A 26,998-nucleotide genomic window follows, 5' to 3' on the forward strand; every position below is an offset into this window, starting at 1 on the left:
CATCAGTGTTAAATGAGCACGAGCAAGAATGTGTTATTTTGCAATTATTTGTACAGATGACATATATATATATAAAAACAAACAGACAAAAAAAAAACAACCCACATAATTTTTTAAACCATATGTTGTCAATTGGCATAATTACAGACTTGGTTTACTTGACTTTAGATTATGCTATATTAAACATATTAAGGTGTGTAAAATGTCAAATTGTCTTTCTCACAATTAATCTTCTCCAAAGCATATCTCTCTCCCTCCCTGCTCATTTCTCTCTTTTGTTTTCCATGTCACACACACACACAAACACACACAAACAAGCAAGTCACACACACACACACACACACACACACACGACAGCCTAATGGACTCCTCCAGTCCAATTTTGTCTAGCAGACAAACAATGAAGGACAGTGCTTTCTCCCTCTCATGCTGTCTGTGTTCTTGTCCTCCTTGTTTTAAGACACGGCCCTCTGACGATGAACATAATGTGCCTTGAATCATGTTCTTCCTCAGCTCACTGTGGGAAGCTCACACTTGGCCCATGGGGGTGGAAAATCCCACACTCCACAGCCTGGAAGAAAGAGTTTTTCTCCTCATCCCCTGTAGATTTAACCCGTTTTCCCTTGCCAAGTCACTCAGTGCTCCTTCTGTTGCTAGTTGGTCTTGTTAACTGCAGTAGAGCGTGTTAATTGCTTGACCATATGCTTTAGAGTACAGAGTTTCTAATCAGATCCATGGGACTGAAGTAGAGAGAAAATAAAGCTCTAAGCACATTTGCTATTGCTATTCAGCTTTCTTATAAACTACATTATATAGACAAAAGTATTGGGAAACCAGACCATAACACCAACAGTTACATTCTAAATACAGCTATAACAGGCTCTACTTTGCTTGGAGGGTGTTTCTGTGGGATTTTTTGCACATTCATGCAGTAGAGAATTTGTGAATTCAGGCACTGATGCTGGATGAAAAGGCCTGGCTCACAATCTCCGTTCCAGTTCATCTCAAAGGTGTTGGACGTGGTTGAGCCAGTCAAGTGCTTCCACACCAAACTCACCCAACCATGTCTTTAGGGACTTTGCTTTGTGCAGTGGGGCACAGTCATGCTGGAATAGAAAAGGGGCTTCTACTGACTGTTGCCACAAGGTTGGAAGCATAGCATTGTCCAAAATGTCTTGGTTTGCTAAGAATTCCCTTCACTGGAACTAAGGGGCCCAACTCATGCAAAACACCTCCAGGCCACACCTGAATTCAGTAATAAAGAGATGTGTCCCAATACTTTTGTCACTATCCTGTGTTGTGTTTTCTTTTTGGCCACTGAAGAAGTTGATCAACTTAAACCATGTATGTGATTTAAAAAAACTGCTGATGTATCATATTCACTGAGCTTGCATTCTCTGCATCCTCACAACTGCTGGCTTTACAGGTCACTTTGTATCAAACTGTCACTCTAAGCTGATGTATGACATTTAAAATGTTGTATACTTCTCCACTGGGAGTACCCACATCTCTCTCTCTCTCCATCGCTGTCTGGTCTTTTCATCTCTTCCTGTCAGTGTCAGCCTCTCTCTGAGTCCTGCCCTTTTATTTGATGTAAGATACAAACAGACACGTCCGCACAGTAAAGACAGAGAGACAGAAAGCCAGTGACACAGAGAGGCAGAAACTGAGAAAGAGAGAGGAAAACAGCTTGTCTAGACAGGACGCGAATTCTTATGCAATGCAAAAGTAAAGTTGTTTTAATGTTAATAATAATAATAAAATATTTATAAGATAAATGGAACCAGGTTTTACACAGGGTGGGGATTAGAGTGGTTGGTAAGCAATGCTTCGGCCATCTTGTGTTCTGCCATCTTCTGTTTCAGTATCCCTGCAGCAGAACGCCACAAGATCTGCTATTTGCCTCCACAATGTGTTGCTTATTTTTAGCGTAATTTTATTTTTAAATTCATGTCATATTTTGATCTTCACAAAACATTATATATTTACATTTTTTTGTAAACCCTCCCTACAGAGTCAGTGAAAGCAGCTTTGATCTTTCCATCCCCTTGGGATATCCCCTGTGAACACAAGTTTGCTTCTGCATGGTGTGCACCGTACAGTAAGCAGACAAATGACAGATATAGTCTTGGGAGGACGGGGTTAAAGTGATAAGTGTGGAGATTAGGCTAATCTTGGTTATTTTTGTCCGCTGGGCTGCTGTTGTTGGTGGTTGCTGTTTATGTGTGTGTGTGTGTGTGTGTGTGTGTGTATGAGGGAGGTATGTGGGTGGTGGGTCACACTGAAGAAAGCAGATGCACTGATGATCCCTGGTAGTTAGCTGAGAAAAGCTCTTATAATCTACAGACACTCCATACTTGACTGACTTGATTTTTCCGTGAGCCACATAATGATCCCTTGTTATTTAGAGGGGACTAACACACTCATGGCAGACATCCTGTAATGATGCCTTCTGCAAAATAATTAATCAGTAACTAATGAAGCATTTCGGCTTCTTCTACTTTCACTTCCCAAGAGTTAATGTTGTGGTGGATCGATTTACCGAAGCACCCTTCATCAGTCTGTCACGACAGCAGCTGTGCTCATCTCCTGAAGCCCAGCTGATAATATGGATCCAAGCAAAACAATTTATAGGCTCTATAGTGTGGTATGGGGACGATGAACTATTATTGCACCACAGAGAAGTATTATTATGGATGGCCATTTGTGACGGCAGCACAGATTAGATTATTTAGCATATCAAGTGTAGTTACTCATGCTGCTCACAGCTAACATAGTCAGAGGTATGTGAGATTAGATAATGTGTAGCTGCTCCACTTGTACTAACTTATAATATCATACTGCCCCCACAGGGCTGTGAATGTACAGTACTAATGTATTGCTATTAAGCGTAATGTATTTCTGTTCTTAACAGAGAATGTGTCATTTTCCCACATCATGCTAAGAGGAAAAGAAGCTTCAATTAAGAGCCATCAGGCGTTAGTATTTGTAAGGAAGTGTGTCCTCGCTGTAAACTGTGGTAGGGAGGGTCCATCTTGCTGATGTTTACATGAGCACAGCAGGTCACCCTGTGCAATCCAGTCAAATCCCTCCTGCTCTCACATGGGCACTAATCTTCTCTAACTGCCTTCTTAGCACAACCACAACTTACCCTTCCTCTCTTTCACCCCTCCATGACGCTTGCAAAAACTGCATCACGCTTGCCATCTTGCAGTATGTCTGTACATTAAGTGTGCCTAAAAGTCAAACAAATGATGCCTGCAAGATGTTTTGATTCTAATTACATGTGAAGTTGTCAAATAATTCATTCAGAGTCAGAGCCAGACTTTCATGACTCAGCGTAATGACAGGAAGCTGGGGGAAACAGCTGGTCTGGTCTGGCTCGTTTAATACATAAACAAGGAAAAGAAACAGGTTGGATCTATTGTTTTTGTGACCAACATGTATATTAGAGGTGCTGGTATGTCTATTTTTTGAGCCAGGTTAGCTTCCTCCCCCTTCTCTCAGTCTTAATGAAACACCTAGATAAACTATCTTGGCTCTGGATCCAAATTTAAGATGCAAGCACAAGAGTTGTACCAATCTCATCATGTAACTCTTGCTAAGAAAGTGCTTCCCAAAATGTAGAACTATTCCATTAAAACCCCGACACCAGTCCACGCTTACATCCCCCAATATGAGCTCACAATACAAATGAAATGTGTACTGTACATTCATTCTGTATGACCCTTTGATGCAAGAGGTTTTACTGTATAAAAAATATAATTTATATGCACCAGTTGCAGATTCTGTTACTCTACTAGCTACTCTACTCAACTCTTCCTCCCTCCATCCAGTCCTGCATGATAGACTGACTAACGGGAGACACTAATTTACTTCTTGGAATAATGTTGTCAACCTACAGAACTGAATCACACTTGCATAACAAGATAATTGAAGAGACAGGTCAGGTGGGAAAACAGCCACACCTACCATCTTCATTTGTTTTCTCAGCAAATGTCTCGTTGCACTGATGAGTTATCATGCTGCCTGAACTGGAAGGACTGCTTGTTTTTGGAGACGCCAGTCATATGTACATGTTTTCTTTGAGCTGAGCCGGTGTTGTTATTTTGTTACCGCTGCTCAGGTTACAGGTACAAATCAATAGAACATTCATCCTCCTCCTCCTCTTCCATAAATACATTTGCTTATTCCCCTGATGGGCTGAGCTTTTCCCCATTTAGAGTAGACTTTTAGAACCCTTGTAAGAAATTACAAAAATGATATGCATAAATTAACTGTATACATTAACTGCATTCATTAATCCCCACAGACTCTCAGGATAATGTCCACAAGTGAAACTTATCACAGAAAAAAAAAGGCTTAACATATTGTGTAGATCAAAATGTATAACTATTGATAGAAGAGATGCAGGATTCTTATGTAACATGTCAGGTTAACTACACAGTACATTCACACAATCCACCAATGAAGTCCAGGCAGAAAACATCATAAATGTGACCCCTGTGGCTGCATGAGCTTCTGCCCCAGAGGATGCTGCCTCTGCCAATGCAGCTTTGAATGGTTGAGCACAGATTAAGGCGGAACAGTGGTGTTGAGGTTATCACGCTCACACGACCAAAATAGACGCAGAACGGGTGAGACAGCGGGCAAGGCAGCTACGCTCGCAGTACAGTGTGATGTGCTTAGTGGAAGAATGGGAGAATACTGCTGACGGACACAGAAATGCTGGAAAAACGGAGCAGCTCAAGTCCCACAGGAAAGAGCTACTTGGGCAGAAAAGGGTCTTTATTTTAACTGGTGATTGACACATTACCGAGGGATGACTTTTGCAGTAAAATGAAATCACTGATTGATGGCTGGGCTAATCCAGTGAAAAACAGTTTCACATACTGTCTATTTTTATCCTCGATTCAAACATGTGAATTTGTGATACTTGAGTCCTTAATTTTATCATGAATGTGAATCTGCTTAGGATATATTCAAACATTTGTATATTAGACATGTTACTACACTAATATCAAATTAACCATCCCCCCCAAAAAGAAAATAAATAAATAAATAAATATATAAAATAACCAAGAGATAAATATAGTTGTGTGCTGCAATTTGCAGGTCCAAGCCCTTCTGGCTGTTAGGGCAGCAAAGAAAATATTTTACTGTCTTTGCTAAAATTAGCTACCCTGAACAAGTTTTTCTCATAAGTTAGCTGCTAAAATGATGAAATAATCGGTTAGCAGTAAGCAAATACGGATACATAAAATGTGTACCTTTACTTATTCTTCAAAGTACTAATACTTCATCCATGGATATCATGCTTTACTGTGCATGCAGTGAAGAAATAATGATCTCCTCTTTAAAGTGCTCCCTGTTACATTAATGGATCACTACTTGTCCTTACTTCTCCCTGCATAAAGATCCCATCGATCACCACCTGCCTTTTAATTAAGTCTGTGGCTACAAATTACTGTTTGGCCTCATTACCTAAATATACTGCTCGGTGCCGAAGGTCCACAGATTTTTACACAGGGGAACAAGCTTTCTCACCGCTTTAACATGGCTCGAAGAGAACCACGTTACGTTAACGTATGACATTGCTGCAAAGGCGTCCTATCTCCTCTCGTCTTTGTATGTAGTCTAGCCTATTCTAGTCTGTGCTGTAGACAGATTTGCAGAATGATTAGCTTCTCAGAATATACATATGCTGCTGGAAGCACTGAAATAATGCCAACTCTGTTTATGTTTATTTATTACTGAACTATACATACATCAGCATGATTACGCATAGGGCATAACAGACATGTGAATTGGAATTACTTCCAGCAAGCTGCTTTTCTTTGGGGGGGAGGATGGCACTGGAAGTCTGTTTGAAGTGAATATAAAATATTCCATATTCAGCTTTATCTGCTAGGACATGCATGATCTTTGTTCTTCATAGCTTTTCTTTTTCTTTTTAAACTTTTTTGGTGTGTAGAAGAGGACAGACAGAATAAGAAAGCATGAGACTCGCTAAATCCCAGTGAATTCCTATTACATGATAATATGATTTTTCAAATCCAAGTTCAACTGTAATTTTGTGATTAAGCAAAACCAAGAGAGATCCAAAAGGAGATTTACAAGACGACGTTAAGCGGGAGAATTCCAGATTTTCCTGGAAGCAGTTTTGCCATCCTTCAATGTAATAGCCAGTGGTGGATTTAATCCCCTCAAATTAGTCCCTCACTAATCCTCACTAACCTCAAACAGAGGTCACTCATGTCCAGTTTGAAGATGCATAAAGAACACTTTGTAATTGCGTGTTTAGGACCCACAGCTTGATGATGAGTAATTCTCCTGCATGCTCTTTTCTCCCCTCATCAGATTCAAAAAGTCAACATACGGTACACACATCAACCTGACAGATTTCATACTGGAACACATGGACTCTGACATTAAAAAAATCCACACCTTTCACGTTGGTTGTTTAGCGATTTGTCGTATTTATGCAGTAGTAATGAAATGGTTCTCCATGAGGTGGCACTGATTTAATCTTGGATGCCTGTAAATTCTGTTTATAGGAGTGTGTTCATGAGTGTAACACACACAATGCGTCCCAGGTTGACATCCAGATCCTCGTCGACTCTACCGTACTGCACTGTTGAATGGGTGGGGATGTGCCAAATGTGAATGAGCCCTTTGCTGGCTGGACACGAGCAGCCTGTGACCCTGTGCCACGATCACATCACATCTTGGCTCTTTGTCTCTACTGTATTAGAGGATTATGATGACCTACGCCCCTGTTCCCGGTCAAAATTAAGCTTGATGCACTTAATTCTAAGCCTATATTTTGCCGATGCCAGCCGAGAGATATTTGAGGGGTGTTTGGCTCTCATTCAGTCCCACCTATTTCCAGCAGCCATGAAGTTGATGAGGGCATGTAATGGCAGAGTGAATTCTGGTGGACACACAGCTTGGTCAGCTGCCCTCCTCTCCTGTGTATTTGTAATGTGACTTTTACATGAATCCTCCAAACCTATGACGCACAGGCACAATCACGTAAATCAATGCACAACGGCAAAGAAGTAGATGTGTTGGATTGCACAGTAATAAAGAAGGAACAGCACAAAGCACACTATAGAACTGCCAAAAGAAGTGCAGCAGCTTCACTTACAACTCAAAGACATCCAGGGAGGGGACCAAACCTTCTCTGAGAGCATGACAGCCAATCAGGAGAGCTGAATCCCTTCTTCAAAAAACATTCATTGTCTATTTGTGTCATCCCATCCATAAGAATGTTGTGGGATTTGATGGTCTGGAAATGTTGACTTGTTCCACCTTCAAAAGTGTGACAATTAACCTCCTCTTTTCTGTTTTATATCTATGTAAACTGAATATTTTTTGGATTTTGGATTGTTTCAAAGGTAAAAGAAACAATTTGAAGATGTAACAGGGAAAAACTATGATGCACAAGTGATTAATTAATTAAGAAAATAGTTATCAGAGTAAGTAATAATGAAAATACTTGTTATTTGCAGAGGTTTTTGAATATTTTTTTAAAAGAAACATGATCCAGTGTTGTGTCAGTGTTGTGGTGCTTTTATTTTCGGATCTGGTTTGATTTCCCTTACCTTACATGTTGAACAAGAGGATAGCTGGCCTATATTTTAATCCTTTTCATCAACGTAGTGTGCTGCACTCACATACCACTTTCTTCATCTCCATGGCCTCAGCGCAACTGAAACAATTAAAAAAGTTTAGCATATCTTGAGCCAAACATAGGAGAAACATCCACATCCACAAGTGAGTCAGACTGTAGACCCAGTGTACTGTCTGAGCCTGAACTTATATACTGTCAGCCCCCTTTATCTTGTTATTCACTTTACTGTGTGATTGACTCCTTTTATGATTAGCACTAAAAAGAGGTTGGATGCATGCACTTATTTTTGGAACATGCACAGAAAAGCTACACAAATACATTCTTTGGATTACTATAAATAAAGTCAAGTTGAAATATGGAGACATTGTCTTTGTCCTAGTTGAGTGTAGAGTTTCAAATCGTTAAAATTCATCCTCACATGTCCCCACATCACAGCAAAGGTTATCCTGTACAATCCTGTGACCTGACTAGTGATCTGCGCCTGGAGCCTCTATTATTAAGAACTCTATTTATACCAGTAGACTACATCATGGCCCCCTGCTGCTGTGAGCAAACTTCCCAAACTGATGTCCTCGAAATGCAAACCCAAACAAACCCAGCATTGTGTTAATGAGTTTCTGCATGTTTCCCCTCTGCCCCTCGTGGGCTCAGTGTGACCCAAAGGTCGCAAACGCTTCCCAGCAAAGTGAAACGGTCCCTGGGAATTTGTAAAACCTCTCTGCAACCTTCAGACACGTCACCTCATCCCTTCCAAAAACCTGCTCCCAGTGTCCCTTTTATTGTGTTTTTCAATTATTGCATTACTTGAAAGAGGAAAGTGCAGACAAGCAGCCGACCCCTCTCTATTTAGGTGTGAATCATTTGCATTTCAAAGAGGGGCCGAAGTGTAACTTCTTATTTTCTAGTCTTGTTGCAATACCAACAATGTGTAGCTTTATTAGTTACCTTTATCTCTGCCTCTCTCTGACGTTCTCTCCTGTTTTGTAATCAAACTAGACATGCACAGAGAGCTGCTAGCCCCTGCTAAATTAAGAATAAAGACGTATGCAGCTGAGGAGATACCGGGTGCAATGAGACAGCCATCCTGTAAGCTAGTGGCTAATTTTAGCCTGTCAGGGCAGTGCACTGTATCTCCCTGTGGATGAGCTGAACCATAGAGGGATCTGAGCATCAGCTCAGGCTCTTGTTCTCTCATCTGTTTGGTGTATGGACACTGTCCTTTGTGGAGAAAGGTTACAGGACGGTCACAATAAAACGGGGTGGAGAGAGATGTGGATTCAAAGAGCTTTTAAAACACCTGGGGATCAGGTGGGGTTTTAATGACAGATTTTGCATACCCCTGGCAAAACTGTTTCAGAATTATATTAGAACACAGCACCACATGAAGTCCTTCTTCCGGCTTTTTTTCCTTCTCTGAAGTGATTGCAGAAGAGGAAGTAAGTAGCTTTTGCAGTTTGGTCAAAAATTGTCAGTACATTTTCCAAATTTTTAAGTAGGTCTATACAAGCCAGGAAAAGCAAATGTAGAACTGAGGAAAAAAAGATAATATTTACAACTTTATCACTAGTGTAGAATAAAGAAAAAATCTTTTCCATTTCTCCCTTTTTAACCTCATGAGGCCCAGTTAAATTGCCATTACATCTATGATATAAAGAATGGGCAGTTTACAGAGAATGAAAGGCCATCAGGTCAAAAATAGATAGTAATTACCTGAAATCTCTTTAATAAACTGGCAAATGGTGCAATTTTATTATGCTAATCACACCAATCAGCAATTACCATTTTTTCCCATATTTAACTGTTTTAGAAGGAGAAATTGAGCTTCAGTGTGAGGACGATTATGGAAGAACTAACCTGGAAAGAATTAATGGGTTTCTCATGCTAATGACGAACTCTGAATTAGTGCCACAGCCAACCGGGCATGAGTCAATTCTCCTCGCCCAGATCCCACGTAAATGAAACCGCTTCACATTGCAGACATGCTTACTCACCCAGCTGATGACTTTCTATTCTGAAACTTCCTGCTCTGATTAAATAGCCACACCTGCAGCAACACTTGCCACAGCTCATGGTATTTAAACACACATACTGGATGATTTTTTCCAGAGGTCTGCACTCCCGTTACTCATTCAGTACTTTATTCATCTCACTTTCTCTGTATTACCTACACTGTGCTGTATGAGTATTTCCTCCGCTGATCGGTTTGTTTTGGAAGGCACCCATGTTGAATTATGCAGCTCAACATCTGTGAGATGCACACACATGCACAGACACACACACACACACAGCCGGCAACCAAACTCTCCGGTGGCCAAGCAGACACACGGTGCCCTCCACTTCAAAGGTGACTTTGTACTTTTGTGAGCGTTTTAAGTATCTTTTTAATCTTTAGAAAAATCTTTTTGTATCTGAAATACTGCTGCATGTGGTACAGCTGTACAGATCTGAATCCGAACCCCTGAATGTCTGCATTGACTGCTGATCTGTTCTGATGTATGACCAAAATTTGATTGTGCATTTCAGAAAGCAATGAGATACAGAAAAGCTATAACTGATGACTCTCTCCCTCTATCTGTCTTTCTCTCTGGCAGATTTTCCATATGACCTATGACCTGGCCAGCGCAGTGGTAAGAATATTTAATTTGATAGGGATGATGCTGCTTCTGTGTCACTGGGATGGCTGTCTGCAGTATCTGGTGCCTCTCCTCCAAGACTTCCCCCCTGACTGCTGGGTGTCCCTAAACGGTATGGTTGTAAGTATTACACATTTTTCTCTTTTGTTTGTTATTTTTTGCATTTGATGAATATAAAAGCTGTACATATGGAACAGTATATGTCAGTGCTACTGAACGGATCTTGCGGCTGACTCCTCTCTGAGCCCCACTCACATGTACTGTTGCTACGTGTGTCAGGATTGCTTTTCTCACAGTCAGTTTTCAGTGTTAATGGTGGCAGATTTACCACTCGAGTTGGCTGTTTGGCAGATTTTATCACCTGTCTGTAGCTAGCTAGCTAATTAAGCTAATGTGAGCTCCATGACTTCACTGAAATTGTAGTCTTCAGTTGACTTTTTTAATGTTTCAAGCTGACTCATTTTGAAACAAAAGCATTCTTAAATGTGCCATTGTGCTACAAGAACACAGACATGTCAAAAAATCAGCATCCTTACGATTCATGTCGAAGACATGGAAATAAAGAAACGGCATTATGTTTAGCTTTCAGCTTTATTGATTTTTATAAACATATGCTTGTTCAGAATTTGATAGCAGAAACATGTCAAAAATGTTTGGACAACAAAAGGGGCAACAAAATACTGGGAAAGTTGTGCAGTGTTCAGAAATCACCTGCTTCTAACATTGCACAGGTAAAACAGGTGATAGTATAGTATAGTAGTATAATTTTACCTCAGAAGAGAGTTGATAGTCTATCACTAGTTTTTTTAAAGGGTTAGTTCACATTCACCAAAACCATACAATAACACAAACAAACTACTTCATTGATGCAGTGGCAAACCAGTAATGAGAAACTTCCTTTTTCTGAAATTACTGTTTTTGTCAAAGGAGTCTGGTGGCTTTGGAGAGAGCGATATAACAGCTTCAGGTTCTAGTTGGAAATGTTTGTGTCATGGCAAAGCCGGTAAAATATTCTAAATATGAATCAGAATCAGAATTCCTTTATTTACCCCCGAAGGGAAATTCTTCTTCGTACAGACATTGCACTTGCAGTTTTCCCGACCAAGAAAGAAAAGTGAAAGATATAAAAATAGGATGAACAAAAACAAGATAAGTATAAATCTAAAAATCTAAAAATGCAGGTATTTACATGTGTTAAAAATACAGGTATGATATGAATGATATGAATGTTTTTAGGTGACTAAAATATGTTTTGCTGTTGCCTTGGTCCACAGCAGTACATTGCTTATGGTTGTATGAGCCATGAACTCATACAACCATGCTTCAAAAACACAAACTTTCCTTTCAAATCTTGAAAATTCATACCATCAGTTTTGAAACCCCCTGCTTTAAATCTAATGTTGTCAGCTGAGGCAGTTTTTTCTGCTGCATCACTGTACACAGAGTCCACACACACTGGAAGACAAAATGGCTTTTACTTTTACAAAAAGCCTTGTCCACTTCACCATTTTGTCCTCGTCGCTCTACTGCTTGCAGATATTGAGGAAAATGCTTGTGAGGCTTAAGGCTGAACCATTCCTGAGCCAAACCGGACTCACTTACCGCTTCTTCTACCACCATCCAGTGTGAACACCACCTCAACTGACAGTGCTGTCACAAACGATGCAGGAAACACACTCCAGAGTGGACTTTAATTAGAAGTCGCACCTTGTATTCCTTTCACAGTGTGAAAAGATGCAGACAGACATTGACGTGTAGGATACTGAGTTCACTTTGAGGAGGCCACACTGCATGGTGATCTGGACTGTAGTGCGATGATGCAGAGACCGTGAATGGTGTGGTATTTCTCATAATTACACGTGTATTGATAGAAATTCTGCAGATGTAATAAATCTTATTAGACATGAACATACAGAGATAACAAGCAGGAACCACTACCTCATAAATAAAGTATCTGTTCTTTAGATGTGTACATATACAGACTCAGTCTTGTACTTGCACAGTATTTTGATTTCATGTAGTGTCAAGATTTATTTGGAGCAGGAGTCTATCAATAAATTGGAAATGCAGGGACATTTCATCAGTTCATTCATAGTTGAAGGTATAATATTGCTTTGTCAATTTACAAAGAAACATAGTTTTTGGATTATGATGAAGTAAGAAAACTAAAAACTTGTAGTTCCGTAGAATTTACACATCACACTTTGTAAATTTCATTTTTGTGGCCTCTGTGGGATTTTCATACAGAAAATGAGAGAGAGTCCTTCTATGTACTTCCATCTCCCTCTCTTTCTCTGCGCTGGGGTCAAATGGACTCCTCTCTGAGCGATGTGATAGTGTAGAAGTGTGTGCACACCTCCTGGGTAATGCCCATTGTAAATGCTCGCCCGAGGAACTCTTTTGTCTTCTCATCCCCGACAAACATTTCTGTACTCCACATGCACGCTGACTGCTCAAAGGCAACGGACTGGAGGTTCAAATGTCAGCTTTCCTCAGCATCACAGCTCTTCATCCTGCTCTATTTGTACTTTGCCCAAGTGAGCCCAATACCAGCTAACATGTGTTGTATACCCAAACAGACATGACCCATCTCTGTTTACACCAAAATTAATTTGCACTGTAATAATTTCCTACAAAACTGTCACAATTCATCCTTCCTAATATGCACAGAACTGAGCAAACAGCTTCTTCATTTACTGCAGCCCCACTGATTGTTTTTTTTTTAATTCTCCTTTGCTCTACATTGCTCTACATTCATATTTACTGTGAACACTAACATTAATTCCAAACGTGTTCTGGACTGACTGACTCATGTTTATTGCCTGTCTTGTATACCAATCAATATGAAAAGGAATCATTTTAAAAGGCTAATTTGCTGCCCCCTGTGTGGCAGGATCATTTCACCTTGGAAATCTATAGCCATAGCAGGGCCTCTGAAACGAAGGGCTAATAAACTGTAGGATAACTGTGTGCTGAGAGCTTATAGTCAGTTAAAACTGCCAATGAATCTAAATTCTAAGTCTAAATAAATGCTTGATTTTAAAAATAAATATTATCAAACTTTAATAAATATCAACTTCCAACCTTATTCATTAATCTTAAAACATTTGTTTTTGGAAAGCTTTGATTCATATGAGTGTTTAACGCTTAGACCTGAAAACAGTGCTAAAACACAATAACATTAAACAATTAACACATCAGTGCTTTTTAATGCAAGTACACATGGGAAATGTAGTTCTTTATTATACTTCTTATGCTGAAATGCAAAGGAAGGTCGGCACATGTAAAATATCTGAGGGAAGGTACATTAATACAGAAAGAAGGCATTAATTAAAAATGATAGAAATACATTTTAAATTGATTTTGACACATTTTAATTTCCAGATTGCTTTCTGTGCTGATTTCTGCTCAGTGTTTGCGATCAGTGAATACAGAACCTTCCTTTCTCAAGATACGTGATTAATTCCAAAAGTAACTGTTGATTGCAGCCCCAACTTAGACATATTGGATGCAAAATCTTCGAACATGTGATTGGTACCGTAGGATCGCAGCTCATGAGCAGCTAACATAGTGTTACTAACTGTGGTGTGGTTGAATGAGCAATTTGTGGAGTTTGTTCCCCGTGGATTCACGCAGAGGTGGAAGCCTGTGTGCTGACTGCGGACTGGCATATCCAAAGTGAAAAGCCCTGCCCACATGTGGGGTTCCTCTTCTCACACCATCACAATGCATTAGTGTTCATAAGCTAAGAAATCTTGATATCTCCCCTTCTGTTTACTGCAGGTATAAATACATAATGTGATCCTCTCTGGCCCCGTCAGGACCAGGTCTGTCAGGTGAATGTTGCCTTCAAAGCTGGTGTCTTTCAGCTGCGCTTGCTCAGGAATGGCTGCTTTAAATTCAGATTGCGTCTTTTTTTATTTTTTTATTTTTTTCTTCTGTCGCTGGCTTGCTGCTTTTTGTTTCCAGCTGTGAGAAGAGGAGTGGGGCCAACGAGGACTGCAGATACTGCTGAGTGGTGCAGTACAGGGTGTAGGACTGTTATCTTTTTGACTAATGGCCTGAGAGTAGCTTCTTACTCTTTAGAGGCTGCATTTACTTAATCACCAGACAAGATAATGCGGCTGTCGGCTGTGTTGTCTCGGGTGAGAGGGTGATGGGGTGTTGCTTTTGTCTGCATGTACGGTGGAAAGATACAGGTTTAGGAGCATGGAGCAACATATGTGTTTTGTGAGCTTGTGAGCTCATATTAAGAGACAGACAGACAGCTGAGCAGAAGCCTGTTGAGGATTCATGTCTCAGAGAGATTTAGGGGCAGACAGATAGACAGATACTCGAGGTAGACAAAAAAAGAAGAAAAAGAAAGGCCTGGCTAACCATGCATAACCACCCTTCAGCATCGGTCACCCCTCCCGGCCTGTTGTATTCCTGGACCACCTACTTCTTTCCCATCTCTTTCTTCCCCAATTCCTGAATGAGTCACTTCTAACAGCCGAGCTCAGGCCAGAGTTTATGAATTAATCAAACTTTCGTTCCTCTCTCCTTTCTCCTGACACGTCCCTCAACAAGAGGACACATTAGTTTCATCTGAGTAACACGAAAAGCTGCTTTTGCCTTGACGTGAACAGCTTATGGTGGTTGCAAGGTTGGCCGTGTTTTTTTACCCCTCCTTCAGAGTCCTCGTTGGTAATTGAAGAGTTTACACCTTTGTCTGGAAGTATCTTTGTTTATACAGAAATGTGGGAGTATTTTCGTCTGAAGCGTCAAATATGTCTGTTTGAGACTTTTGAAAGTGCAGGTTGTTGCTGATGGATGCAAGATCACTTTTGTTGTACGTGGAGACTATTCATGTGTAGAGTGCAGACAGCTTCTCAGCTCCGTTGTTGCTTCCTCACTTGATTTAACCTTTCTGATTGAGGGTCATCAGTGAAAGTGGCTGCTGCATACATGATTACAAATGATTGGGCACAAAAAGCGAAAGAAAAGTCTTTCTTGTTGTCGATCTTCAGAGAAAGCAGAATGAAGTAATATGTTATGCAATAAAGAAAATGAAGGGAACTATTTTGATAAGTCAACAGTTTTTTAAAGCAAAAATGTCGCACATTTACTAGTTCAAGCTCCTTGAATGTGACAATGTGTTGCTTTTCTTTGTTTCATGTGATTGAAAATCTTTGAATTGTGGGCAACAAACTCTTTAGGGAATCATGATGGGAACTGTAGACTTAATGATTAATTGAGAGAATTACTGGCAAAGTAATTGATGATATGATAATAACATGATAATCATTAATTACAACCCCACTAAGAATCCAACCCTGAAGAAAGCAAGGAAGATCTCTGCAACAAAATATCCTACAGAAGGACTGCTGAGCAGGCGATAAGCATTAAAACTTAGGAGACAAACAGAACCACAACCTTCACACTAGAAAACACCACAGAATGCTTTTCTTGCCATCTTAGTTTGGTACTCATGCAGGCCTGCAGACCCCTTTGCTCTCTCGCTTATGTGTTCAAAGACTGTTGTGCCTTCTGTGGCCTCCCCGTGAGAACAGATTGTAGTTTGATTATGTAATTGAAAAGAAATGAATATTGTGCCGCACATTTTTTCCATGCATGGCACAGCCTGCTGGGTTTTAGAGAGTTATATGATTGAGTAATTAAAACCGTCAGTTAATGCTGATGTTGTTGATGATGCTGATGGTTATTTTTTTAAGAATAATATGGACGAAAGAACCACATGATTAGCGACACTGAATTATGGAAATGAAAATGCAGAATGCTTTTAAAATCCAAGTGTCATAGATTTGCCACAAAAAATATGTTCAAACTGGAAAAATGTTCTGTATATCCATGACTTTCACGAAGAAGAGATGCTGGACTGAAACCAGGACAGCTATTGAATCAGTGAGCATCTGTGGGTTGAGATAAACAGATGAGAAATCACTCCAATTTTTTTTACTTGCCGTACGAACACTCGAACTGAGAGGTCAAACGCTGTTCTTTGCAGCCATGCATTACATCCTGTCAGTCTCATGCTTATTCGTTGGTATCAACAAGAACCCACGCCTCTGGGTCACATTCGACACTGGGACGACGGTGAATCATCGATTGCCTTCCCAGTCGCATAACCAGTAACATCTTGTGTTGGAGTCACGATGTTGTGACTAATGAACTGAAATGGAAGTTTTTAAACGCAAAAGCAACATCAAATGCTTGGCTCAGTCTAATTATAGTGGCTTGTAAGTTGTTGATTTGAATACTTTGACAATGGTGTGGGGTGAGATTAGTAGTAATTGGTGTGATAATGAAGCCTGTGAATTCACTTTACCGTTGTGCTGATAAATAAAAGCCGAGCTGCTGCTGAAAGATGAATATGCAGTATCTGATGTCACTTGTTTTGCTCCATCCATCCAGAGCTTAATTATGTTCAGGAATCTGGAGGAACTGAATACATCTGCTGTGTTAGCCACATTTATTAAAATCAAGGGGATTGTACAGAACAGGAAACAAGCAGAAACTGCATTTTCTGGAGAAAATGTGTCAGTACTGCAGTGAGTCACTCTTCCCAAAGGGCAGAGGGCTATATGACAAGAAACAACAGCTAAATAATTCTGTCAGACTGCAAGAATTCTGGGGGTTCTTAACACTTTTAACGTACTGGAGAAAAATACATGTTTATATCTGCCCTGATTGCTACTGTAAACTGAAAAGAAATTCAGCACATACTAAGTATAAGTCTTGCTGCTACAATCAAATTGCTCTGCAGTAGACTTGCTGTGAGTCACTTATTGTAAAAGCAGGAGAAATACAAACGTCAGAAATCAAACCAATAATAATGCTGATGTTACTGCCGCAATGTTCTTACTGAACAAGTGTTTCTCGCTCTGAACAAACTGTCCTTGGAGGTTTTGTAAAGGTTGCACCTGTTCCTCAGAGATGTTAAAGTACACAACAGAATTGCTTCTTTCATTTCCCTCCTCCCATGTTTTGGGGTCTTATAAGAACCTTCTACAACATGCCTCATAACCTGCTGCATTACACCAAACCACCAACTCCTAACAATGCTTTGCCCAAGTAAAGTGATTAAAAAAACGAAACTCATTATCATCTAGAGAAAAACCTGCTGCTAACATCCTCCCCTAATGGGCCCCGAAATAGTGCCTGTATCGTATGGTGCTATATATAAACAACCATCGGGAATATGACGTAAAGCAACAAGATGTGACGTCAGCTCCCAACCCCTGTATAACCCGTACTAAAATAGGATTATATGACACGCTCATGCAGTGCAGACATTTCTCGCTGTTTCTGTTTATCTGTACACCAAACACACACAAGGACAAACACCAAAAGGTGCAGTGAGTCAGCCCAGCCTATCTGTTTTCATCTGGCAAAACTACACTTTTCTGCTCTCCTGTGCATACCAATATGTCAGCAACAACAAACAGTCGCTGCAACAACAAACGGTCGCCGACCACACACCCGTGACCTCACAAATGGCATTTGTTCCTGTTACATGGTTGGGTGGGTTTGTTGTTGTGTTTTGTGTGTGTGTGTGTGTGAATAGATCATTCAATGTGCTGTATTGAAAAATACCACATATTTCTGGTCATACATTAGCCATAAACATTTCTATTACAGTACATATGTGTAAAAAAAAAAAAAATGCTTTTATTCGTGTGGATCTTGAAGGCAGTATTTTGTTGGCCAAACCATTTGGAGAAAAAAAAATCTGAGCTGGCAAGACAAACTGGACTCTTTCTTTTTAAAGCTGTCAAGCGAATCTATCACTAATTTTCTAATCAGTCTCTGGAAGAAACAACTAATCATGATGGAGATGGGAATTGGAGAGTCATTCAGGGCAGATGATTAGCTGTATATTTACACATTTACTAAATCCCAAACACCGTGCAGTCAAGATTGAAGAACGCCTTGACAAAAAGGTGAGATTAGTGTGTGGAAAAGATTGAGTTTATTTATTGGAGGTTTCATACTTCTTTCTTTAGCTGTTCTGTTTTGGGTGAGATAGGTGTTCTGTATGCAGCGCCTCATCAGCATTTCTTGTTCACAGGAGTTGAAACTATTGGACGAGTCAGCAACTTGGTTGTGGCTACGAGGCCTGTTCCAGAGAGCTGTCACATTTGCCTCCAGACAGGAACTTCCTGGGTTTCACAGATGTAGCGTTGACGGGCCTGTTCAACTGCTTACTTGAGATTTTGCATGTCTCCGGGCAAAAGGCACATTTGATGTCCGCTGTATTAATGAGAAGTCTAAATCTTGCTCTGGAGCCGAGACATCGTGCTGCATGGTGAAAAAGCAAGAACTCTGTTGTATGAGTTGATCCTGAATGAATTGCCCTGAGACTGAGGTCTACTCAAAACTACAGAGGTGACATGCAGTAATCGTTTAAATATGGGAATAATGGCACACATCACCTGGAAAGCATTTGTGTAAGCCCTTCACATTGGACAAAAATCCCGCTAACACCATCTAACATCTGGCTTTTGTTGTCAGTTTGAAAGGGTACAATTGACATTCATTCCCATGTCAAATGACTGCGAAGCAGATTCAGGTATTTACTAGCTCCAGCTACGATCGGCTGTAACTGAAACACGACGCCCGCATTGAGGTTACAGATACTGGCATGTAAATATAGTTTATCTGTCTGTATTCAAGCAGTGTTGGAACATCAGCCTTTCAGTGTTGGGTTTGAAAAAGAGACTTTAAGTAAGAGACATAAAAAAAGCTAACCCCTGTAACACTGTCACTGGCCTCAGCGCTGTGCATGTTTGACTCTCAGCAGAGATGTGAAAGAAACATGATGTCTCACTCTGCTTGTGATCCAGAAAACACTTTGCTTGAGGCCTGCTGACTCCTAAAACGTTCACTTTGAAGGTATTGCAAGACAGAAACTTCACGACAACTTCACAAGGAGTGTTTTGGTCCTCTGAATCTGCTGAAAGATGCGCAGTCACTTGGGGGACACCTGGAAATAAGTTGATCTTGAGTAGCAGAATTACTGTTCTTCCTGGTTTCGTCTCAGCTTGTTTTCCAGCGGGCAGCGACTCATCAGAATATTCTCAAACAACTTAGTCTGAGTAATGAGAAGACGACAGTGACGTGGCTTTTCATAAACCCAGCTGGACACATAATTGGATAATAGGGGCCTTGTGAAACACAAGTCACAATCTTATTGTGGAGGTAAAGGCACACAAGGCGATGTCACTTTTTGAGGAGGACACATGCTGTGAATGATAAAAGGAATGAGTTTCACCCAGCAAAAATCACTTCCCATCGTTCGCAACAAAGAGCTGTTCAAAAGAGTGACTGACTAGCTAAATGTTCAATTACGGAGGACTGTTATAAACTGAGGCTGATATTTTACATGACTGACAGTCCTGTGTATGTGTGTGTGTGTGAAGAAGAACCAGAGTTACCTCCCTCCCAGCTCTGTATTTCCGTTCCCCAGCCTCCAACATACTAAATCCCATTACAACACAAATCAAACCTGAGAGAGAGAGAGGACACAACAAACCAGGCCAGTCCTTCCCTAACTGTGATGCCCTTGTTTGGGGTCCCCCCCCCCCCACCCCTTTTTATTTTTTTGGAGCACTTGCAAACATGAACTGTTTTCCACCCTTTGGGGGCAAATGAATAAGGTCAGGTAGGTTCAGGCAGAGGAAGAGCAGCAGCGGGCGAAGTGAAAAAAGAAGGAGAGAGAATAGGAAGACAAGCAGAAAGTTCAGCCACTCAGTGAGGGCATCAGGCTGTGAGGCATGAAGAGTATGCTGGCAGGATGTTTGGTAGAGGTTCAGTGATCCATCAAAGGAAAGCCTGTCTTTCCATTCTGCCTGCTGGAGAGCCTTCGCTTCCTTCCTTCCTTCCTTGCCTTGCAGTAACTCCCACGCAACCCCTTCTCTGTCTCCCTCTTCCTCCTCCTCTTTCTCTCCCTACAGAATGTTTCCTGGGGTAAGCAGTACTCTTACGCCCTCTTCAAAGCCATGAGCCACATGCTGTGCATCGGGTATGGTGCCCGTGCACCCGTCAGCATGTCTGACCTGTGGATCACCATGCTGAGTATGATTGTAGGCGCCACGTGCTACGCCATGTTTGTGGGACATGCTACAGCTCTAATCCAATCACTGGACTCTTCACGCAGGCAATACCAGGAGAAGGTAAGAAGCAAACAATGACACACATACCTGAGGATTATAAAGAAGGATGTTATTTCAATTAAGTAAAAGAAGAGCTGCATAGTATCTCTCATACTCTTACTGTCTTTAATTTTTTGTTGTTTGAAGGTAAGTAACGCTAATTAGCATTGGGATGGTCTTAAAGTATTAATCTGAGGGTTTTGCTCTTTCCAACCGCATAAAATCCTGCTCATTGGAGCTAGATTTAAATAAATTAGGTCTTCTCTCATTGCCCTGTGGACCAAGGGGTTGAGCTCTCACTGATCACAATATCCGGGGCGATGGCTAGGAAAGAGGATTTTCTCCTCCCAAGCAGATCGGACAAGGCCAGTGGGGTGAAGAGGTCTATGACATGACCAGCCACCTCACTGTCTGTATGCTGCCAGCAAACACATTTTATTCTTCCCTTTCAGTTTAGTTCCTATTACATCACTTTTTTTTTTTTTTTTTTTGCATTGGGGTGGGGTGGGGGATTATCCAGCGTTTCAGTCGAGCCACCATCTGTGATCCCGCTGAGGGGTCTGGGCAATTCCCGGAACATGCAGCCATGACTGATTCACTCTGTGCTCACACGCAAAAACCTGAGTTTAACTCAACTCCAAAACTTTTCCTGCATTTATGCTGCAGAATTCCATGTGTATTGTAGTGCTGGGGATTAGACTCTGCTATCGTCTGTCTTGATCCAGTTATGATTAAAATGAAGAGCTGACCTTTAACTTGTGTGGTAACATAGATGATGTAAGCTCAGGCACATATACCATGTATGAAGACATTTTTATTAGCAATGTTGGTTTAATGAAAGCAGTCGAGTGAAAGACCAATGAAGAGAAACTGGGAACGAGCTGGTCTTTTCAGGTGAATTTTACATTAAACTTGAGGTGAGGTGAGGAGTACATCAGCAGCTATTTTAATTCATTCTCACTTGCACTTTGCTGTTTTTCAGTCTTATGTGACAGTAAAGGGAACATCTTTTGGTTTTGGACTGTTGATGAAATAAAACAAGAACTTCAATGACATAAGCCTGGAAAATTGTAATTATGATTTTTCTCAACTATTCCTATTCCTAGACCAAATCATCAATCAAGTAAATAATCAGCCACTTAGGGCTGCAGTTAATGATTATTGTCAACATTGATTAACATGCTGATTATTTTCTCGGTTAATAATTTAATCTGTGGAGTACTTTAGTTTCTGAATGATTACTGAACATGTCACATAACCACAAAACATTTGCTGCATTCACATTTGAGTGGCTGGAACCAGTGAAAATTTTTTTTTTGAGAAATGAGTGCAATGATTATCTTATCAAATAATTAAAAATCGACTAATTGTTTCAGCTCTATGGCAAATTAAATGATGATAATGGTAATATTTACCAGCCGCAGCCTTACTGTGGACACCCACGTGCCATTAAGGCAGGACTGCACTGATACACAAAGTATACACACCAATTATCCCGCTGGAGGTTGTTGTTATAATTCTCATCAGAGCAGGCAGAGTCACCTTGACTGTGACTGTGACAGGATATGCGAAAATACAGTTCATTAATTTACACCTTGCATATAAAAGCATTTAGCCATTATCAACCCAGTGTAAAACGGTGGACTGACCTTGCCAGCTGCCACCCCTCTGCCATTTTGGTACAGTGTTATAGTGTTGTTATACATGGCATTTAAAATTAGGAGCACCGTCTGTTGCTGCCTGACTGTTACACCTTTGCAAAATACAAATAGAGCGTCATTATAGTTCAAAGCCACAAGTCAGAAATTGAAAAAAAAAAGGTGATGGAAATCCACATGTAAGGAGACTAATCTAGTCGACATCATGCTAGGGAAGACAACCTAAATGGGATCATGAAATGCTGATCATTCAATTTCATCATCGTCTGATAGATGGAGACAAAGAGAAAGAAAGTGTCATCCTCTAATCATCAGCAGGTTAAGTCTTTAAGTCAGGTGAAGACTCACATGGGACTGATAAACAGAAACATACATAGATGTCAGAGAACACTTCACCAAAAATTAATGACAGCAGGTTGCCCAAAGCAAACAAGTCAGCCGTTCGTTACTTGAATTAGTGACATGTGTCTTGCTCAGTATGTGATGTACATCTGCTTCACAGCAAATCAGCTTAATCTACATCCCACTTTAGCCTTTCAATATCCCTCCAGGCATTGAACTGACAGCTTTGAGGCTGTGAATGCCATGTTCATGTAACAGAACCCCAGTGTGTAGCCAGATTCAGCTAGGGTTGATTTGCTGCATGGCTGTGCATATCAGCGGAGCAGGCTGTGGAGCAGCAGGGATGGGTTCGTGGTGCTCAGCCTCTAGTCATTGCATCTATCAGTGCCACAGCTGGGGGGGGGTTGGAAACGTGGATGGAGAGATGGATGTGGGTGTGAGGTTAGAGGTTAGCTCAGGACAGAGGAAGGAAGAGAACGAACGGCACATGTAATCATTCCTGTCAACATGATCTACTTGAATGATAAAAATCATATGCTTAATTAATTTGTTAATGTTTAAAATAGGAAAAAAGGGGGGGAAAAAGCCAAGTAATTAAAGAGATCATGTAAAAATATGTAAGGAAACCAATTAAGTGAAAGATATAATGGAAGAGAGGAATCAGAAAATTGTGGGGTTGGGTGGAAGGAAATGATGGTGTAAAGCATGCATGGTCTCAAGACATGCGTGCAGTGTTGAATCCCTCTTAGCCAGCATTCCCTTGCATGTCATCCAGCACTTGAAGTGATGTGCTATAAGACATATTAAAGCTGTGCCTTATTCATAAATCTAGTGCAACATAAAACTTGATTATGATTATTATTATGATATGATATTTCACACAAGCTTTAGTAAAATTCCAGTGGTGGAAGCAAAATGTCAAACCCTGGTGCTGTCTTTAGTGCCAAAGAGTCCGCTTAAGACATTGAAATCTGCCTGTATGATTTGTTAAATACAAAGCTAAAATTAGACAATGGTTAGCTTAGCTTAGCATAAACACTGGAAGCAAAAGGAAGCAGCTAGCTTATCTTTTTCCAAAATGTGTCTGTGTAGGTTCATTCAGAGAGGAGACGACTTAAAACCAGCTTCCATATTGGGAAGTGCCATCTAAGGTGAACACCACATCTTGCCCAATGACAGCAGGAATTAGCTGCAGTGCTATACGTTATGGATGGATACCTGCTGTAGCTGCACAACCTACCACCACACCGCCAGTTGTTTGTTTAGTTGTTTCCAGTCCTTATGCTAAGAAAATCCCCCACTGGTTCCAGCTTCATATTTAACCCACAAAGAAAAGTCAGTGAGACAAAAGCATTCAGTTGTTTCCTCCTTCACGTGACACAAATCCACCTCTAAACGATCCCTCTGAGCACATGCGAAGAGCAGAAACCTTGCCAAAGCCTGCCCCCTTCGAGTTGTTCTTCTCATCTGAGCACATATTCACCAACACCAGATACCCTTTTCTGCAAACAGAGATAAAACAAGTTATATGTAATTAGGATTTACTGCATCCTTTTTCTGTTTATTTGTAGATATGAAAGTGCCAGGCGCGCTTGTCTTATATCAACAGAAATGCCTGACTGTGCCACTGGCAAGAGGAGTTCATTTTGCACCACATGGTTTATTCCAGTGAGTGTAGGACTGACTGACTATATCTAGAGAGATAAGGAGTTAGAGGCACAGAGAAGGATATGGATGATGAGGAATGTAGTCAGCATTGATCTAAATTTCTCCATTAGAAAGTAATAAATAATAAATCATTATAATTAAACATTTGGCTGTGTGCAGGAGTGGGTGATTAAATTATGAAAATCTGACATGACTTAAAACTAGAGGCCACATGACAGTATCACCTTTGTGAAGCCAGGAGAGGAATCAGTTAGGGAGACACTGTTGCTCAAGTGTTGTCAATCTCAGCCAGGTATTTTGTTTTGATTGGCTATGCCTTCATCTCGCTGACCACAGAGCCCTGCCATCGGATTGGACTGGGCTCACCGACCTCACAGCTGCTCCTGAATCTCACATCCTGCTCTTCTGTGATTACCACAGGGAGTGTGAGAGACGGTGTTTGCTTTCAGGTGTCGGGGCCTCGGACTGGCTGGGAACATAGTTTTCCTGGCCCAGTCTGTGGAGAACCTGTGTGAGGAAACAGAGACGGATCAAAACAGATGAGCTGAAGTATTTTCTTCCTCTATCCCTCTCCTTCGGGTCAATACTTGCCTTCAGGTTAATATGGAGAGAATTTCAGCTCCCACTAAGATTCAATTAATTACCATAAACAGGACTGTTCTCCCATATTTGTTACTGCCAGTACTGCATAAATGGAAAAGTCCTGACTCACAGGCCATCTGGCTTTATGTTAGTGAGGCCAAAAAATATTTCATCCTTCTATCTATTCTATCTCGCTTTTATCCCTCCATCTCCCTCTTCCACAGTAATGACATGGTTTTAATAACATTATTCACTTTTTTGCTCCTCCAAATTCTCCAAAACACTTTGGGAATTATAAGCCAACGAGTGATTTGAATTACAGTAAATACACCCTGAGTTAGATTTGCATTTCTTCAGAAGAAGTATCTGAGACTCATTACAGGTAATTGCTATCCTTACCTAACTGATTCAATTTTGGCTGTTATAGTAGTTTAAACTGTAAATGCTACAGTCAGTATTGTTTTCCTGCTATATGAACTAAGATGGGAAACTAAAAAATGCCTAAAAATATTCAATGATTCAAGTCAATAACAAAGATTTTAATCCACTTTCATAACCAGTGTTGATTGTGAAATGATTGTGAAATTTATTGCTTTTCTGAAGGTTTTGCTTGTGAACGTGCCCGGAATATTTATAAGGGTGATATAAGGGTTTTACGTACATTGTTTTTACTTAAACAGAAACTGCTCGTGTGCTCGAAATTAAATAAACCACAACAAAATATTCAAGAGAAATCATGCAAATATTTATCAGGTGATAATGCAGTCTGTGCCATCTGGTCTGCAGTTTCTGCAGCTCTTAAATCTCTCCTGGATATCAGGTATACCTTGCTAGTTCACATCAGATCATAGCTTAGGTGCCTATTAGGGCTCGGCTTCCTGCATGGGTGAGATAATCGGAACTGCTACCTTGGTCTGACATAGCCCCGGGCCTGTACTTGTTCCTACTTTCGTTCACCACCTGCCTCCCTCTTTCTGTCTCTCCCTTCACACACACACACACACACACACACACACAGAACCAGGACATGGCACTGAGATTGTGTGAGAGCACAGATTGTCCTCAGTACAAATACACAAATACACACTGTGGAGCTTTGCTGTTTATTCAAGGTGCACTCTAAAAACCGCTGCTTGTTTCTATTGCTTACCAACACCATCCTTAGATTATTGTGGTTTTAAACATGTAGATGCATGCAGCAGTTTTATCTGATATCCATCTGCTTTCTTTGCCTTCCCAGTACAAGCAAGTGGAGCAATACATGTCCTTCCACAAGCTTCCAGCAGACATGCGGCAAAAAATCCATGACTACTATGAACATCGCTACCAAGGCAAGATCTTCGATGAGGACAACATCCTGAGTGAACTCAACGACCCACTCAAAGAGGTGAGACGATTTCTCTCTTGACCCTAAACTGAATTCAAGATTTAGTTCTTTCAGAAGCTACTTAACTTTGCACCATTAATAAATCTTTTTAAGTGTTTCCATTTGAAAACTTATTTTTGGAGCAGGCAAAAATTACAAACATTACAAAAAGTTCTTGACAAGTAAGCTGTCACACAGTGCTTTCAGCTTGGGAACATGAATGAGTTTATTCCCTCAAGATGAAGAGTGAACGTTCATTTGGCGCCTTTAAGTGTGCAGTACCTGAAACTGAAATACCAACACCTGTCATCTCATCGTAGAAGGTCAAGGAGAATAACAACAAAATGGATTCTCCTCAACATCCTGGGTGAACCCAGACTGAGCACCCGTCAAGATATGAAAACATTTTGTACAGAAACAATTCCTTGGTTTGTTCTTGCACTCCTGATAAACAAACTGAGCTGCTGAACAATTGATTTTTTGTTTACTGTATTTACAAGTCTAAAGTCTGAAGTGTAGAATTACAACAGAGTATACTGTATATAATTCACAAAAAGAGGTAATGAGAAGTTTATAGTGGAGTCTGTGACCAGCTTGGCTGACCTCATTGCGCCAGCAAATTACATCGGTAATTATCCATAGGTGGATGTGAGAAGAGAGGAATACAAAGCAAAGCAAGTGTTGGAATCGTGACCATTTCTCATATAGCCCCATTAAGTCACCTTGCGGAGCTGAATGCTGGGGCGAGGGAGTCGCAGCACAATCCCAGACACTCGCAGGGAGGTGCAGGGATTTAAAAGGTATAATTTACTACACAGAAAATCCTGCAGGCTTAGTTCACCATGCAGAGCAAGCAAAGTTAAAGTCTGCATAGAGACAGCTATGCCCATGGGACTGATGGGAAAAAAACAAAATGAGTCATGCCAGAACAAAGCAAGACAGGATGAACTAGCTTATGT

At 40.7% G+C, this 26,998-nt stretch overlaps 1 protein-coding gene across 1 annotated transcript in view; it reads left to right on the top strand.

Moving 5' to 3' along the window:
• The window catches only part of LOC124052011 (potassium/sodium hyperpolarization-activated cyclic nucleotide-gated channel 1), a 61,704-nt gene that overhangs the window by 16,930 nt on the left and 17,776 nt on the right, over positions 1 to 26,998 (top strand). Inside the window, exons 3-5 of the mRNA XM_046375861.1 lie at positions 10,228 to 10,389; positions 20,226 to 20,444; positions 25,914 to 26,060. Of these exons, the coding sequence (XP_046231817.1) occupies positions 10,228 to 10,389; positions 20,226 to 20,444; positions 25,914 to 26,060 (528 nt within the window). The remainder of the gene's footprint in view (positions 1 to 10,227; positions 10,390 to 20,225; positions 20,445 to 25,913; positions 26,061 to 26,998) is intronic.

Source organism: Scatophagus argus, chromosome 20 (assembly GCF_020382885.2).
Source record: "Scatophagus argus isolate fScaArg1 chromosome 20, fScaArg1.pri, whole genome shotgun sequence".
Lineage (NCBI taxonomy): Eukaryota > Metazoa > Chordata > Actinopteri > Scatophagidae > Scatophagus > Scatophagus argus.